Consider the following 18887-nt stretch of genomic DNA (forward strand, 5'->3'; position numbering starts at 1 on the left):
TCAAAATCAGTGTATAATCATTGTGCTCCGCACCTCTTGTTTTGTTTTGAAAGCCATTCATATTTTTATTAATTTTATATGTAAATGTTAGCATTTTAACTCAACAGCTAAAATGCCAACATTTTAGCTGCTGTTGTAGCCTTAAACACAATATCTCGGATCTGGCTGTATCTACTGTGGCGATCCCGAAGAAAACGGGAGCAGATGAATGGACATCTCTGTTTTGAAAAGCCCACCTTTTTATTTTGAAAACAGGAAGTTGGTACTCGCCGTAGCCGTGTTCGATCTCCGTGTGTTTACTGTAAAGTCTGCAATACGGGTGCACTTAAAATGTTGAAGTGGCTTGCTCGGAGTCGCTCTGTCCCCGGAGCGAAGAGGAGGTTTTCAGCAGCAAAGAGGGTAAACCGGAGCGAATATCTATCGAATATCAAAAGTAAAACTAACTTCACTGCGGTGCGCATATCGACGGGTCACGTGACGCTCGTGACGTTTTCCTGACTCGGTGTCTCGTCACGCTGAGCGATCCATGATGGCGGCTCCCGGGGTTTCACGTGAGCCGTTCGCGGACGGAGTCCGAGCGGTTCTACACACCTGGCCCGTTCTACAGGTAGGTATGACGTCACAGACCGTGCGGATCGGACCAGTACCGACGAGGTGCTGAGTCCAGGTTGTTGTAAAGTCTGCCTGCTTTCGGTTGGTGGAAACCTTGTTTTCTATGAAGAAAGAGACTTTATGGCAAACTGAACTGTGGGGAAGAAGAAAACACGAAGCTGAGAAGATAAACTGAAAGGCATAGTGCAGTCAGCGCGCAGACCGCCGCCACTGTCCCGTTTATATGTTTGCTGGAACAGTTCGTCCTCTGACATCTCCGTAAAGCTTCTTAGATCCTTACTGCTTTACTTTGGTCCTAATGCTGCGTTCACACCGGACGCCACAAATTCACGTCCCTCGCCTGGCGATACCATCGCCCTGTGTGACGCTCTGCTTTTGCTGCAAAAACTCGCTCCAGTGCGTCATCAAATAGGAGGAGCTTCCATTCCGCTCGCCGTCGAGTCAACACGACGGACCTTGATCACACAGAGCAAGTTGCTGTGTTGTATTTGTTGTGGAAAGCTGACAAACGTCGCCAGCGGCACCGTCCCTGGGTTCACAACATCCCCATGAGACGTTCCTAATTCGGGGGGTTTCATCATTTGCTGAGGAGCTGCATCTGGATGATGGCCACTTTCAGTGGTACTTCGCCTCTCCAGGACCCAGGAGGTCCCGTTCGCGCGTGCACGTGAACAAAAAAAAAAAAAAAACTGGCTGCTGCAGTTCCTCTCTCTCTCCCCTCTAACTCTGTCATAATTGTGTTATAAACCAGTCACCATTTGTTTTATTATACATCTGTGTAGTTAGTAAAATTATCTTCACGGATGATTCGTTCACGCACACTCGCTGCTGCGGTGCTCCTCGCTCTCCCCTAAAATCTGTTATAATCGTGAAATAAAGGACAAAAGGGACATAGGTCCTGCTCACAGGCTAGCATAAAGTATGAACTCCAGACATCTCCAAGTCACTACATATCCAGTCCCTAATTGGTCATCGCAGCGCGACAAGATGAAAAAGTTGATTTTTCAACTTGGGGAAGAGGGCGATGCAACGTGATAACGCACCACAAACGCGCCAGTCGCTCAGAATCGCTTCATTCGCGTCACTTCATTTGTGTCCATCACGTCGCACTGTGTGGCTTGAACTTTTTGGCGCCACAACGTGTCCTTCCATAGGGATTACATGGCAACCTGTCGCCACCATTGCTCACGTGGTGTCCGGTATGAACGCGGCATAATAACGCATCGCTGATCCTGATTGCTGACCTTTGAACCAGATCCCATCTTTGATCCCGATTTCCAACATTTGAACCAGACCCATCTTTGATCCTGATTGCCAGCATTTAAACCAGACTTATCTTTGATTCTCATTACTGACCTTTGATCCTGATCCCATCTTTGATCCTGACTGCCAACATTTGGACCAGAAACCATCTTTGATCCTGATTGCTGACCTTTAAACCTGATCCCATCTTTGATCCTTATCACACATCTTTAATCTTGATTGCTGACCTTTGATCCTGATCAATGCTTTTTTTTTTTTTACTTATTTAATACCATATAGTTCTCAAACTGTGTATCATGTACCAATGATGGCCTCCCTCTGCTGGTACGCTGAGTCACTGAGATTTTTTTCATAAAGATAAAAGTATAGAAGTCTACAGACCCCCCCCCACACACACACCAGAAAACATTAACCACAATTTTTTTTAAGCACTGAAATTATATTTAAAGTAGGTTTTCATCTTTAAAAAGAATGTTTGGGCTTCGATTCAAGCCAGCAGTACAAACAGCAGACCGTCAGTTTTAAAGCATCTTCAGCTTTAAAGGCATTAAGAGACGTACAACAGTGACTGTGTTCTAAACAACCAACTGTTTTTTAAAGTCGTTTATACCTTCGACAATTCAACTTTTTAAATGCTCCGTAGGTCTGCCATGTTTTTATTTTATTTATTTATTTTTGCTATTCATTTTAACTTCTTGTCTGTTTTATTTGTTTTTATTAGTTTTATTGTTGTTATATATTGTTATGTTGTTGTTTTTTTTTTTGTTTGTTTTTTTACAGACTGCTCAAATGAAATTGCCCTTTGTGGGATTAATAAAGTTGTTGTTTGATTGATTGATAAACAGCCGTACTAGTGGAAACTATAAGACAAAAGACCGGCGAAGAAAACGCACGATTATCTGCAGAAAAAAGAAATGAGGATTAAACCAGTTTGTTTTGGTTCCATTTTCTACCCAGAAGAAGCAGATGGACATAAAATATGAAAAATAAGTTTCTTTCAGATTTACTTTGTCAGTGTTTCTGAAGCTGTGATTAATTATTATGCAGAGTAGAGCGTAGATGCCTGAACCGGGTCAGACGGGACCTGATGGGTCGGGCCGGGTTCAGACAACCATACTGAAATGGTAATCGGGTTTGGGTCCGGTTACATCAGCATAAAGACACGGAATCAGTTTGACTGTAAGGCTGGAGGCACCAGAAGGCTCCAGGAGGCACTGGGAGACACCATAAAGTAGCGCACGTGTGTGTAGATCTGAACCCAACAAACTCACTTTTTGTGGTGCAATTAAGTTGTGCTTTATTTCAAATAAGGTTAAAATTAGCTAAACAACTTTTCATCCATCCATTTTCTTCCGCTTTATCTGGAGTCGGGTCGCGGGGGCAGCAGCTCAAGCAAAGCCGCCCAGACCTCCCGATCCACACACACCTCCCCCAGCTCCTCCCGGGGAACCCCAAGGTGTTCCCAAGCCAGCCTAGAGATGTAGTCCCTCCAGCGTGTCCTGGGTCTTCCCTGGGGCCTCCTCAATGGGACGTGCCCGGAACACCTCTCCAGCGAGGCGTCCAGGGGGCATCCGGAAAAGATGCCCGAGCCACCTCAACTGACAACTTTCGACGTGGAGGAGCAGCGGCTCGACTCCGAGCTCCTCCCGAGTGACCGAGCTCCTCACCCTATCTCTAAGGGAGCGTCCAGCCACCCTGCGGAGGAAACTCATCTCGGCCGCTTGTACTCGCGATCTCGTTCTTTCGGTCATGAGCCAAATCTCATGACCATAGGTGAGGATCGGAACGTAGATCGATCGGTAAATCGAGAGCTTTGCCCCCCTACTCAGCTCTCTCTTCACCACGACGGTCCGATGCAGCGACCGCATCACTGCAGATGCTGCACCAATCCGTCCATCGATCTCACGGTCCATCCGTCCCTCACTCATGAACAAGACCCCGAGATACTTAAACTCCTCCACTTGAGGCAAGGACACTCCACCGACCTGAAGAGGGCAAAGCACCTTTTTCTGGTCGAGAACCATGGCCTCGGATTTGGAGGTGCTGATTTTCATCCCGGACGCTTCACACTCGGCTGCAAACCGCCCCAGTGCACGCTGAAGGTCCTGATTTGACGAAGCCAACAGAACCACATTGTCCGCAAACAGCAGAGACAAGATTCTGTGGTTCCCAAACCAGACCCCCTCTACATTCTGGCTGCGTCTAGAAATTCTGTCCATAAAAATAATGAACAGAACCGGTGACAAAGGGCAGCCCTGGCGGAGGCCAACGTGCACTGGAAACAGGTTTGACTTACTACCGGCAATGCAAACCAAGCTCCTGCTGTGGTCGTACAGGGACCGGATAGCCCTTAGCAAAGGACCCCGGACCCCGTACTCCCGGAGCACTCCCCATAGGGTGCCCTGAGGGACACGGTCGAATGACGTATACCCGCCCTCATGGACTCAGCTCTGTCATCCAGGTGAAATGAAGCGATGCTTCATAGAGTCAAACTCAGCTCTATCATCCACGGGAAATGAAGCAATGCTTCATAAGAGTGGAACTTGGCTAATACATGCTTCAGATACCAAGTTGCAAATCAGTTTTTGCTGCAACAGACAAACGTGACTGACGCAGCTCTAAACTGACTGATATTCTCTAAGGTGGTGCTCCCTATAAAAAGACTGAGAACCACTGATTTAATGGGACTGCAGGTTGTTTGTGTAATTTACTTGTCTCACTGATCTGTAATCAGGATCAAGAGGTGGATCGTGACTTTGATCCTTATTGTAGAACTTAGATCCTGTTTGCGTTGACACCGGAATCAGGATCACAGAGTAAGGATCAAAGGTCCTCAGAATTAAAAGGTCAGATTAAGGAAGTCTTAAATTACTCAACTGCAGTCTCTTAATTACGGCACGTTACTCTCAGGTTAATCATTTAGTTCAGAAACATGTTTATTTAGGGTCTGCTCCTTTCTCTGCCCCTGAGCAAGGCAGCGTCTCTACATCTGGAGTTGGTCCCCGGTCATGGGACTGTGGCTGTCACTGCCCCTAGTGGTTGGATTGTGTCCAACTGTAATTAGGATGTTACAGGTAAGAGTATGACCGGTGCGGGGGCGCCCTCTACTCTTGAGGACTGCTTTGACACAAAAGACTGAGAAATGCTTAAGCAGGCAGCTACTTACAACAATCACACAGACGCCGAGGAGACACCAAAGAGACCACGGACACTGAGGAGAGACCAAGGAGACCACGGACACCAGAGAGACCACAGACAAGGCAGTCTTCTAAAGATTTTATGTGGACAACATTTCCAGCAGTTATCGGCATGTATAATTGAGTGTCATCAGCATAGCAATGAAATGCAACCCCAAAATGCCGCAATATGTTCCCAAGGGGTGCTATATACAGGGGAAAAAAGCAGGGGGCCCAGAACAGATCCCTGCGGAACCCCAGACTTCATGCCCCTAAAATCAGAGGCAGTGTCATTGCACAAAACACAGTGGGAATGACCAGACAGATAAGACGTCAACCACGCAAGGGCAGGTACAGTGATCCCAAAATGATTTTTCAACCTATCAAGTAGAATATGATGATCAACGGTGTCAAAGGCAGCACTGACATCCAACAACACCATATTCATCAAATTCAAGAAGACTTGAGTCTGTAATTGCTGCCAAAGGTGCATCAACAAAGTATTGAGCAAAGGGTTTGAATATTTATGTACATGTGACTTATTAGTTTTTAATTTTTACTAAATTTGCAAAAACAAAGAAAAAAAACTTTTGTCATGTTGTCATTATGGGGTGTTGTGAGTAGAATGTTGAGGTAAAAAAAAATAAATCTCATCCATATTGGAATAAGGCTGTAACATAAAATGTGGAGAAAGTGAAGCGCTGTGAATACTTTCTGGATGCCCTGTAAATGCAGAGGACAAATTTTGTTGTATGTATATATGTACAATGACAATCAAGGCTATATTATTATTACTGCTATTATTAAGTCACCCATGTGCAGTTGTTCTCAGCCAGTTACTACTTTTACTCACCTGCAACATTTTACCAACCTTTGTTGTAAGTTGCTCAGCGAATTAGTAATTGACTTCCCTTTGATCTATAATTGAAGTTTTTTTAACCAAATTTCATTGTAAATTGATTATTTTAAGATACACAAACAGTCAAATCCTGACCTCCTCAGTGGAGGTGATAAACTGTACCGGTACTCAGAGTGCACACCTGTGCCGCGGACAAACAAAGCTGATCCAGAGCTGCGCTGAATACAACACGTATGATTAACAGCTTTGATCTCGTCTGTGTGACATCATATGGTAAGATCAAAGAAACCCTAAGGCCAGTTCAAAGGAAGCCAGATGAGGAATGAGGCAAGAGTTTGATTGACCGCAGACAAGTTGAAATGCTGAGGTCAAAGGTCATACCTTGTGTCCTGTGCGTGTTGTGCAGATTGCAGTGGATAACGGCTTTGGGGGCGTGTACAGCCAGCAGAAAGCTGATTGGATGGTGGATGTGGTCCAGAATTACTTCCATGACAATGGTAGGTAACCATGGCAACCTGAGGTGAAGTTGTTGAAATCTAACATTTTTCAACAATTTCACATGCATAAAAAAATATACTGATTTGATTATTTTGTCATAAACAATTCAATGTTCAGAATTTAAAATCTAGAATACGGCTGCTGCGTCGATTTATTGAAATGTTGTAAAATGAAACATTTTATCCTGTAAAAGATTTGAAAATCATCTCAAATCCACACCTGGATCCTGATCCACTTAAATGTTGAGCTCAACATGGGGTTGATCACATGACATCACTCACGCTGACCTTGTATATTATTTATTGTATGTTGTTGATCGTCTTGGTGTGCACGTATTAGTCAGGCATTTGTGAGGGCAAATTAAAAAAAAGTTTTCATCTGATCCCAGACCAGCTGATATGACATGTCTACTTGAGGGCAGAGCTTATAGTCCTCTGCGATACATAGTTTTGACCAGCACGTGTTTCACACCTCAGTGCTTTAAAAATTCTTCACATCCAGAATGAACCATGTTATTTGAGGCCATCTATTTACCCTTATTTTGCATTCTTAGACAATCTCTTGACCAATGTAGACTCCCTGACACTTGGAAGTGGGCCAATATGACCCCAATTTTCAAGAAAGGTGAAAAGACCATCACAGGCAACTACAGGCCTGAGTCTGACATCACAGGTTTGCAGATTATGTGAAAAAATCATTCAAGATAAGCTTGTAATCTTTATACGAGGTCTATTAGAAAAGTAAAGACGCGCGGTGGAGCCGCTTCTCTTTCCATGACAAAAACTTCTGTAACAGTGAAATGTGCCGTTCATTTTTAAACTGGACGCTGTCTTGATCCGGTATGTCATCTGACTAGCAGGAATTGTGAAAAGACGTGGACATCAGCACTTTTCCGGCACATTAAGACAGACGTGCGGAGGAGTTCCATGCGTCGCGGTGCAGCTGCTTGGCGCAAAGCAACGCCGTGATGAAGCCTCACGGGACATGTTCTGGCATGTCCAGCTCATGCACAATCACAACCGGATATTCACACGACTGGAAAGCAACCGGAATCCGTCTGAAATCCACCTTTAAACCATCCTGTGAGACCAACACCGAGGTGGTTTTGTCCCGCGTAATGAACGGCTCCGTGGCGCGTCCCTCCGCTTTTCTTTCCATGAAAAAACTCCTGTAACGGTGGAATGTGCCGAAAAAGTGCTGATGTCCACATCTTCTGCCTTTTTGTGAAAGTCAGACGAGGTCCCAGATCAACAAAGCCTTCACGTTGGAAATGATCTGGTTGTTTCAGCGGGGTGTCAGCCTGTCGATGGGGGCTGGGAGCGCGCCGCACTCTCAGCAGTTGTGGGCAGTCTTTAAAGCGGCAGTAACACTCCGTAATCTGTTTAATCCCCATAAAATCGTCCCTGAAAGCCATATTAATTTTTCGAACGGTGTCCACCTGGAGGTTTCTCACAGTTTCTGGAAAAAATTGATGCAACAAAGCTCCAAATCATTCAGACATTTATTCACAATAAAAAATAGACGAGAGGGGTGGACCACACCTCACTCAAAGCCTGCTCACAGGCGAATGACGCAACCAACAGGCATGAAAAAACTCATGCATGCGCACGAGGGTTCAAGCTTGTCTGACGCAATCACGTGATTCAAATCCATATGGTTTTTTAAAAAAATAATAAGGTCGGATACTTGTCTAATAGACCTCGTAGAAAAAGTGCTCTCAAACGATCAGCATGATTTTTGAAGGAGCAGATCCTGTCTCGCCAATTTACTTGTTACTCTTGAAGAATGGACACAAATGTATGACGAGGGTTTACCCTTTGACGCCCTGTATCTCGATTTTCTAAAAGCATTTGACTCTGTGCCAAGTGCCAGATTAATTTATAAATTGCGAAATTACGGTATAGAAGGAAGACTTTGTAATTGGATAGAAAATTTCTTAAGCAACAGGGAACAGAGTTTATGAATGGTGTGAAGTCCTCTTGGATGAAGGTCACCACTGGTGTCCCCCAGGGATCGATCATAGGGCAGATACTATTCTTGCTCTTTATTAACGTTTTGCCATGTGCAGTAAAGTCAAATTGTAAAATCTTCGCCGATGACACGAAGGTGTATCACCCCATCCTTTCTTTAGCTGATGGGGAAGACCTCCAGTCAGACATAGACAGTCTCAGGGCTTGGTCTGAAGAATGGCTGCTTGGGTTTAATGAAGGAAAATGCAAAGTTCTCCACATTGGTAGGAAAAAACCACGCTACGCTTTTTTTATGAATTAAAAACAATTAGAAGCCGTTTCAGAAGAAAGAGACCTAGGAGTGTTGATTTCTAATGATCAATCCGTTTCCCGCCACATTGCTTTTTCGGCGGCTAAGGCCAATAGAATTCTTGGGATGATAAAAAGGGCCTTTTTGTTTATTGACAGAAACTCCCTTCTTCTTTTGTTTAAAACATTAATTCGTCCTCACCGTGAATATTGTGTGCAGGCATGGTCACCGTATTTGCAGACAGACAAAAATATTTTAGAGAAAGTACGGAGAAGGGCCACTAAGTTGGTTCCAGAATTTAAAAAATTGCCTTATGAGGATAGGCTCTTGCAACTGGGTCTCACAAGGCTTGAAGACAGATGAAACAGAGGTGATTTGATTGAAATATATAAAATTTTGCATGGCTTTGAGAATGTTGACCCCACTGTCTTTTTCGAAATGAGAAGGTATACTGGCCTTAGAGGCCATGAATTGTGCTTGAAGTTAACAGATCTAGATTGAATGTGGGGGGGGGGGGGGGGGGGGGGGGGGGGGGGATTCTTTAGTAACCGAGCAGTAAAGATTTGGACCAGTTTGCCACCTGAAGTGGTCTTATCCTCAAGTATAGCTATTTTTAAAGCAAATTATTTGTACTATAGTATAATGAATGTCACCAGATTTTAAAATAGCTGTTTTTATTATGATGTGTCTTTATATACAGCCATGTATAAAAATATTTTACACAATAAAATTATTTAAAAAAAAAACTGAATCAAAAATTTTTATTTCTTCTGCAGTTTGAGTCTGAATGTGAGAATCTCTAAATTATTTTATTTTAGCCGACCTGCAGCAGTGCGAGGTTGAGGATTTTGTGGCTCACCTGATGGACCAGGAGTTCGACACAGTGGTGGATGATGGGAGTTTACCACAGGTACTCACCTCAAGAACAGACCTTTAATTCTTTTTAAATCTCCCGTGTCTTACTTTACATTTACTTTAACTGAATGATTTGTAAAGTCTAAAGCACATTCAACCTTTTTTTTTAATTAACCATTTTGTCCAGGTGTGTCCAACATATGTGGTCCAGGGGCCAGTTAAAGTTCAAACATTCTTCAGTCTGTCCTAGAGAAGTTTGTTTCAGCCATCAGAGGGCGCGCTTTCCTGATTGTTGTTCCTAACCAGATCGTTACTCTGGATGGCATTTCCCTGATCTCTAGTAATACTGTGAGAAATCTTGGAGTTATTTTTGATCAGGATATGTCATTCAAAGCGCATATTAAACAAATATGTAGGACTGCCTTTTTGCATTTACGCAATATCTCTAAAATCAGAAAGGTCTTGTCTCAGAGTGATGCTGAAAAACTAATTCATGCATTTATTTCCTCTAGGCTGGACTATTGTAATTCATTATTATCAGGTTGTCCTAAAAGTTCCCTAAAAAGCCTTCAGTTGGTTCAGAATGCTGCAGCTAGAGTACTGACGGGGACTAGCAGGAGAGAGCATATCTCACCCGTGTTGGCCTCCCTTCATTGGCTTCCTGTTAATGCTAGAATAGAATTTAAAATTCTTCTTCTTACTTATAAGGTTTTGAATAATCAGGTCCCATCTTATCTTAGGGACCTCGTAGTACCATATTACCCCATTAGAGCGCTTCGCTCTCAGACTGCGGGCTTACTTGTAGTTCCTAGGGTTTGTAAGAGTAGAATGGGAGGCAGAGCCTTCAGCTTTCAGGCTCCTCTCCTGTGGAACCAGCTCCCAGTTCAGATCAGGGAGACAGATACCCTCTCTACTTTTAAGATTAGGCTTAAAACTTTCCTTTTCGCTAAGGCTTATAGTTAGGGCTGGATCGGGTGACCCTGGACCATCCCTTGGTTATGTTGCTTTAGACGTAGACTGTTTCATAATTATTGTATGGCCTTGCCTTGCAATGTGGAGCGCCTTGGGGCAACTGTTTGTTGTGATTTGGCGCTATACAAGAAAAAAGTTGATTGATTGATTGATTGATTGTTTCATTTTCAGATACACTGGAACAACACCACTTCTTTGTCTTTCGGCTGTTCCCGTTAGGGGTCGCCACAGCAGATCAATCGTTTCCATCTCACCCTGTCCTCTGTATCTTCCTCTGTCACACCAACCACCTACATGTCCTCTCTCAGCACATCCATGAACCTCCTCTTTGGCCTCCCTCTTCTCCTCCTGCCTGGTGGCTCCATCCTCAGCATCCTTCTCCCTATATACCCTGGGTCCCTTCTCTGCACATGTCCAAACCATCTCAATCTCGCCTCTCTGACTTTGTCTCCAAACCGTCCCACCTGAGCTGTCCCTCTGATATGTTCATTCCTAATCTTGTCCATTCTTGTCACTCCCAAAGAGAACCTCAACATCTTCAGCTCTGCCACCTGTCTTTTTGTTAGTGCCACTGTCTCTAAACCATACAACATAGCTGGTCTCACTACTGTTTTGTAAACTTTCCCCTTCACTCTTGCTGATATTCTTCGGTCACAAATCACTCCTGCCACCTTTCTCCACCCACTCCACCCTGCCTGCACTCTCTTCTTCACCTCTCTACCACACTCTCCATTACTTTGAACAGTTGACCCTAAATATTTAAACTCATCTACTTTCACTTCTACTCCTTGTAACTGCACTATTCCACTGGGCTCCCTCTCATTCACACACGTACTCAGTCTTGCTTCTACTGACTTTCATTCCCCTTCTCTCCAAAGCATATCTCCATTTCTCCAGACTAGACTCAACTTGCTCTCTACTCTCACTACAGATCACAATGTCATCTGCAAACATCATAGTCCATGGGGACTCCTGTCTGATCTCATCCGTCAACCTGTCCATCACCACTGCAAACAAGGAAGGACTCAGAGCTGATCCTTGGTGTAATCCCACCTCCACCTTGAATGAGTCTGTCATTCCGACTGCGCATCTCACCGCTGTCACACTATTCTTGTACATGTCCTGCACTACCCTAACACTTCTCTGCCACTCCAGACTTCCTCATACAATACCACAACTCTTCTCTTGGCACCCTGTCATAAGCTTTTTCTAAGTCCACAAACACACAATGTAACTCTTTCTGTCCTTCTCTGTACTTCAACAGTATTCTGAGAGCAAACATTGCATCTGTAGTGCTCTTTCTCGGCATGAAACCATATTGCTGCTCACAGATCTGCACATCACCCTTGTTCTTGAAAATAGGAACCAGCACACTTCGTCTCCACTCCTCAGGCATCATCCTCTCACTTTCCTAGATTTTATTAAACAGTCTGGTTAGAAACTCTACTGCCATCTCTCCTAGACATTTCCATGCCTCCACTGGAATGTCATCTGGACCAACTGCCTTTCCACTCTTCATAGCAGCCCTCACTTCTTCCTTGCTAATCTCTTGTACTTCCTGATTTACTCTCACCACATCATCCAGCCTTTTCTCTCGCTCATTTTCTGTATTCATCAGGTCTTCAAAATATTCCCTCCACCTTCTCAGCACACACTCCTCACTTGTCAGCACATTACCATGTGCATCTTTAACCACCCTAACCTGCTGCACATCCTTTCCAGCTCTGTCCCTTTGTCTGGCCAATCGGTACAAGTCCTTTTCTCCTTCCTTACTATTCAACTTCTTGTACAGCTCGCAATATGCCTTTTCCTTTGCTTTTGCCACTTCTCTTTTTGCCTTACGCTGCATCTCCTTGTACTCCTGTCTACTTTCTTCATCTCTCCGGAACACCATGTTTAAAAAAAAAAAACATGCTAAAGAGGTTATTTAAATAATGGGTTCAGCTACAACATCCTGATGTGCTGGTTACCATGATGACCTCTACATCTCATTGAGAATTCTGTTATTCATTTGCTTATCACTCTCAGCTGGCAGTCACATTAATAAGCTTTTTGTTGTCATCTTAGGTGTCCCACTGTCTGTGCCAGATGTTCTCTCTGTGGCAGCAGGGGGCGCTGCAGCAGCTCAGACATAAGGTGGTTGAACTGACAAAGAAGACAGAGAGGGCAAAGGTCAAGGCATCAACAGTGCCGTCTGATGACAGCGACACTGAGGTACACAAGTGCCGTTAGTGTCAGGAACGTCGTGTGTCCTACTGAGTGTTAACCGCTAACATGAGCACAGGCAAATTCATTAACTAATTTTAACTGACAGTTAACTCAAAAAATAGTTGTCTGTAAAATCCCAGAAAAAGTCAGTTTTCTTTGCCCCACAGACTTGTTTTGGTAAAGAGAGAACTTCAGCAGGGCGTGGTTATGTCTGTGGGATTGGGCCACAGCATCATGTGGTGCTGACACAGAGTTCTATGTTTTTGTTTATACTGTTTGATGTCGTCTCGTGCAGGTGATGGACTGTGAAGAAGCTTCGGGTCCATCTGTCCAAAAAGCTCTGCCCCCTCCCACTCAGGATGAAGAGGACGGCTGGACTGTAGTCCGGAAGAAGAAGTGAAGGACGAGGAGGAGGGTTTGACTGACTGAACTGACCTCTGACCTTACAGCATGGACCTGTTTGAGAAACAGGACCGCGTGGTGCTGCTCAGTGCTGTAATGACACAGAGGGCCTGAAGGTGGCAGCAGAGAGGACAGTGAAAGACATGAATCCAGTCTGGTTTAACCAGACGTTCATTTTTTTTTTATATATATATATATTTATTAAACATGAAAGAAGATTGAAAGATGTGTGACGTCATTGACAGACAGACAAGTTGCTGGTTTGATTCAAAATCAGATATTTGTGAGGACAGGCTGCAGGTTTTCACTGCAGCGGGACATTCAGTGCGGGGACTGACTGGCTGACTGACTGAAATGAAGTCCTGTGGGCTGGAGGACCAAACCGACCGGTCAGTCAGTCAGTGTTCACTGATGCTGCAAATCCACCAGCTGGGGGGGATCTGCTTTGGGTCCTGAAATAATTAGCAGAAACCATGTGAATGTTGACACACTTTGTTCAAACCTGCAAAACTAAATTTTAATATATATATATAAAAATAAAGGCTACTGCAGTCCCACAATTAAAAAACAAAAGTCACATGACATACGGTTATTTTACATCAGTGATCAAATTTTTTAATGCCATAAAAGGAACACAAAACTAGTGTTGAAGTCGCTAGTTTGATTCCCATCCATCAGGCATCAGGTCTGCAGTTGTCTGAATAAATTGAAATAATTTTTATTTCGAAAAAAAAAAAAGCATTCCACACAATCTGACACATAGAAGAAAAAACAAAACAAAAGTGTTACACCAGTGACGGGGGGGGGGGCCACGGGTTCACTTTCAAGGCACTATTGTATGATTATACAAACAGGTGATACGGCAAGGTCAAAGGTCATTTGGCTACAGTGTGAAATGTTTGTGAACTTCAGAGCATCCCAACTCAGCAAACACAGATCAACAGCGAGACGGAAATGAGTCAGCGGCGGGTTCAGGAGTCTTAGAAGTCAGTGTGCCACAAAAACAGGGAAAACGCGCACACCCCCCCCCCAAACATTTACACAAAGATTTATAGAGAAGATCAAAGAAATTGACTTTCAAGGCAAAACTCAAAAACTGCCCTTTAAAAATAAATGAGATAAGAACATAAAGTGGGAAATTAAAAACATCAGTTAATACAAACAACACAAAAACCAAAGTCTGGTCACTCTGATCCAAGAGCAGTGGATGCTGATGAGAGGTCAAAGGTCAGCCTGTGCGGGAAAACCTGCGATGTAGCGGGAGTGGCAGTTGGCAGGTGACTGATGTGTGCAAATGAAATCACAGCATCGGGAAACACGAGCTCCCGGTGCCGCTGACAGGACTCAGCTAGTCTGCGGTAACGTGATGTCACACAGAAGACAATGGACCAATCACAGTGCTGCCAGTTTACACCCCCCACCACCACCACCCCCCCACCAGTTCAAAAAGTACACAGCCAGCAGCGCCTGTGGGGGCGAGCAGGTCGACGGCGCTCGCTGGGATTTTATGTGTAAATCTTCAAACTCGACTTTGGGAACGATGACATTTCAAACATGAGACAGACTTCTAAAACCCCTCCACCTGTGTGTGTGTGTGTGTTCATGTGTCCGTGCACAGCCAGGGGTGCTGCAGACACTGAGCAGCGGTGGCACGTCGCTCTGGCTGCAGCTCCAACATGGTTAACAGGAAGTCGCTGAACTGCGCGGCCTGATCCAACGGCCACTCGTACTTCTCCAGGAGGACCTCGAACAGACCCCACGGCTTCAGGCTGGAGATGTGACGCAGATCACCTGAACACAGGAAGAGGCGGGGTCATGGGTTGATTGGCAGGTGATGATGAATAACAAGGACGCACTGCAGCAATTATCCTCGCCACGAGGTCAACTTCTTACACTCTGAAACCTGCTGAAAGTGAAGATTGTTTCCTGGCGACCACGAACAGATTTATGGATCAGAACTCCAAAAATGTAAACAACTTATTCAAAAGAAATAAACAGAGAAACCTGGAAAAATATTTTCCTAGAATTCCATCCTTCATTTTGTGTTACATCATCCTGAATGATAACAAGGGACGGAAACCGTTTCAGTAAAATAAATCTCAGGATAAAACCAAGCAAACCAAAATACACACACACAAAAAGCAGAATAGGAACAATAAAAACATGAAATTCAAGAAAAACTTAGACAATGTAAACAAAATGTTTACACCAACAATTATTTACATAACGGATAAATCCATTTTTTGTTTCCAATCACAAACAACATTCTTCAAAAAGTGGCTAGGATAGTGGCTCAAAAAGTCTAGGATAAATGTTTGAAAGGTTCAAAAGCATTTATAGCAGCCTTTCTGAAAGAATGGTCCGTGGACCACAGGTGGGCCGCGATGGTTGGTTGTCAACTTTTAAGTTAATATCACATTTTATCTTAAAAGTGTTTCTCACACTGTTTAAAAATTACTCTGTTGGATGGAATGTTCCATGACACTTGTCCTCAGACCACTTGATGATACAGCGTACACTGATAAAACTAAGGTCCTCGTGTCTCCATCTGGGAGAACAGGAGTCATGAGATATTCTGTTCTTTAAGCTCTGGTCCCACCAAATAATTAACTGAATAACGAGCCACGTGGCTTCTTTTTTTGGTATGAGTCCAGTTATTCAACAATCGTGGGAGAATAGTGGCTCTGAGGCAGAATATTCTGCTAACGAGGCTCATCTCTGAGCGTGGCACTAATTTCAAGAAGTTCAAAGCTTTGTAACAACAGCGTGGGGCAGTTTGTGTATGAGGTACCGCAAGGACAAATGGGATTTTAGAGGTATGTTTGTGGTGAGGACGAGGCTGTTAAAAGCACATTATCCGAGCACCTAACAGCTACGAGGACAGGACAGGCTATTTTGGCTCCGCCCTCTTGCTCACTACAGTTCCACCTGCTTTGTGTGCCAGACGCTGCATATAAAATAATTATTTTGTAGCGGATTAATCATTTTCTGTCAGAGCTTGGCAGTTGAAAACACCTCTAATCGCTTCTGGAATCAGAGGACCATTTCATCTGGACCCTTTTTCTCCCCTCTGTCTCATGCGCTGAGGCGGAGAACGTATTTGGAACAGCTTAAAAGGTATAATATTTATATTGTAAATTGGTAAAACAGTTGCATGTTCATTCCTTCTTTATGTTTGACAGATTTTACATCTTGTTATAATGAGATGAGCTCCGTTGTGGGTTTGCACTGACGCAATCACTTGCACTCAAGACGAGCATTTACGCAGAATGCCAGCTCGCAATAGGGCAATTTGCAGACAATAATGGATGAACACAAAGATAAAAGTTGGATTACCGGTGAGCCGTGGAAGAAATGAAGTCAGTGAGAAGAAGCACATTTAATGACTCTGGAACACAGATGAACTGCACCCTGCGCACACAGGGTGGACTGTTCAGGAGCTTCTTTTTTTTGGACTGTGTTAAAAAAAAAAAAAAGCGACAACATCTTAACCATAACAACATTTAAAACACCCGACTCCCATGGTGCATTGCAGCACAACGTCCATTGTTTACTGGTTAGCTAAAGTGGCCAATTTCTCCAAAAATATGCTTCCTATCAACTTTCTGTTTTCGCAGTATTCATCCTTGACCCAAAATACATAAGCATGCCAAACGGCAAATGTCAGCTCTCGCCAGTTTCTCCATGACTGAAGCCATATGCACACACACACACACAGAGGCCACTTGGCTATCTCTCTCTCACACTCACACACACACAGTGGGGAAAATAAGTATTTGACCCCCTGTCAGTTTTGCATGTTTTCCCACCTACAAAGAACGGAGAGGTCTCTAATTTTTATCGTAGGTACACTTCAACTGTGAGAGACAGAATCTAAAAAAAAAAAAAAATCCAGTAAATCACATTGTATGATTTTTAAATAATTAGCATTTTATTGCATAAAATAAGTATTTGACCCCCTAGAAAAACAGCTTAATTGGTACAGAAACATTTGTCTGTCATTACAGAGGTCAGATGTTTCCTGTAGTTCTTGACCACACACTGCAACCCAGATTTTGTTCCACTCCTCCATACAGATCTCCAAATCTTTCAGGTTTGGAGTTTCAGCTCCCTCCAAAGATTTTCTATTGAGTTCAGGTCTGGAGACTGGCCAGGCCACTCCAGGACCTTGAAATGCTTCTTACGGAGCCCCTCCTTAGTTGCCCTGGCTGTGTTTGGGGTCATTGTCATGCTGGAAGACCCAGCCATGACCCATCTTCAATGCTCTTACTGAGGGAAGGAGGTTGTTTGCCAAAATCTCGCAATCCATGACGTCATCCATCCTCCCTTCAATACGGTTCAGTCGTCCTGTCCCCTTTGCAGAAGAGCACCCCCAGAGTATGATGTTTCCACCCCCATGCTTCACGATTGGGATGGTTTTCTTGAGGTTGTTCTCATCCTCTAAACATGTTAAGTGGAGTTGATTCCAAAAAGCTCAATTTTGGTCTCATCTGACCACATGACCTTCTCCCATGCCTCCTCTGGATCATCCAGATGGTCACTGGTGAACTTCAAACGGGCCTGGACATGTGCTGGCTTGAGCAGGGGGACCTTGCTGCCCTGCAGGATTTTAAACCATGACAGCATCATGTGTTACTAATGTAATCTTTGTGACTGTGGTCCCAGCTCTCTTCAGGTCATTGACCAGGTCCTCCTGTGTAGTTCTGAGCTTTCTCAGAATCATCCTTACCCCACAAAATGAGATCTTGCATGGAATCCCAGACCGAGGGAGATTGACAGTCATCTTGTGTTTCTTCCACTTTCTAATAAATAATCATAACAGTTGTAGAGAAGCTTGAATCTTCGACTGGATTTGAAGCGAAACGTCCTCGCATCAAGCAACCCAGTCCAGTCGAAGATTCAAGCTTCTCTACTATGGAAACCACCTGGACAACTGAGAGCCTACACAGAATCATAACAGTTGTCTTCTACCAAGCTGCTTGCCTGTTGCCCTGTTATCCATCCCAGCCTTGTGCAGGTCTACAGTTTTGTCCCTGGTGTCCTTAGACAGTTCTCTGGTCTTGGCTATGGTGGACAGGTTGGAGTGTGATTGATTGTGTGAACAGGCATCTTTTATACAGCTAACAAGTTCAAACAGATGCAATTAATACAGGCAAAGAGTGCAGAATAAGAGGGCTTCTTAAAGAAAAATTAACAGGTCTGTGAGAGCCAGAATTCTTGGTGGTTGGTAGGGGGTCACATATTTATTTTATGCAATAAAATGCAAATTAATTATTTAAAAATCATACAAAGTGATTTTCTGGATTTTTTGTTTTGTTATTGTCTGTCTCTCACAGTTGAAGTGTACCTACAATAAAAATGACAGACCTCTACATTCTTTGTACAACCCCTGGCAAAAATTATGGAATCACCGGCCTCAGAGGATGTTCATTCAGTTGTTTAATTTTGTAGAAAAAAGCAGATCACAGACATGACACAAAACTAAAGTCATTTCAAATCGCAACTTTCTGGCTTTAAGAAACACTATAAGAAATCAAGAAAAAAAGATTGTGGCAGTCAGTAATGGTTACTTTTTTAGACCAAGCAAAGGAAAAAAATATGGAATCACTCAATTCTGAGGAAACAATTATGGAATCACCCTGTAAATTTTCATCCCCCAAATTAACACCTGCATCAAATCAGATCTGCTCATTGACATTGACCCTATGCGTCTTTTTGCAAGGAATGTTTTTGCAGTTTTTGCTCTATGGCAAGATGCATTATCATCTTGAAAAATGATTTCA

At 43.7% G+C, this 18887-nt stretch overlaps 2 protein-coding genes across 7 annotated transcripts in view; one reads left to right on the plus strand and one right to left on the minus strand.

The window, feature by feature from the left end:
• Positions 1–440: 440 nt before the first annotated feature.
• On the plus strand, positions 441–13110 carry tsr2 (TSR2 ribosome maturation factor). Its single transcript, XM_034171818.1, has 5 exons — positions 441–607; positions 6317–6407; positions 9486–9577; positions 12562–12708; positions 12998–13110. The coding sequence occupies exons 1-5, from the start codon at positions 527–529 to the stop codon at positions 13100–13102; spliced, it is 516 nt and encodes a 171-aa protein (XP_034027709.1). The 5' UTR covers positions 441–526; the 3' UTR covers positions 13103–13110.
• Positions 13111–13998: 888 nt separating this feature from the next.
• Positions 13999–18887, minus strand: part of srpk3 (SRSF protein kinase 3) — a 78572-nt gene continuing 73683 nt past the window's right edge. For all 6 annotated transcript variants that reach the window (XM_034171821.1, XM_034171824.1, XM_034171822.1 and 3 more), the window contains one exon: positions 13999–14895. In XM_034171821.1, coding sequence (XP_034027712.1) covers positions 14705–14895 — 191 coding nt within the window. In that variant the 3' untranslated portion in view covers positions 13999–14704. The remainder of the gene's footprint in view (positions 14896–18887) is intronic.

This window comes from Thalassophryne amazonica, chromosome 6 (assembly GCF_902500255.1).
Source record: "Thalassophryne amazonica chromosome 6, fThaAma1.1, whole genome shotgun sequence".
Taxonomy (NCBI): domain Eukaryota; kingdom Metazoa; phylum Chordata; class Actinopteri; order Batrachoidiformes; family Batrachoididae; genus Thalassophryne; species Thalassophryne amazonica.

Bases quoted from the DNA above. Each gene is read 5' to 3' on its own strand.
- tsr2 (XM_034171818.1), top strand. From the start codon at position 527: ATGATGGCGGCTCCCGGGGTTTCACGTGAGCCGTTCGCGGACGGAGTC. The intron at 6,408-9,485 runs GTAGGTAACCAT...ATTTTATTTTAG, and splicing joins GAATTACTTCCATGACAATG to CCGACCTGCAGCAGTGCGAG. The intron at 12,709-12,997 runs GTACACAAGTGC...CGTCTCGTGCAG, and splicing joins CTGATGACAGCGACACTGAG to GTGATGGACTGTGAAGAAGC.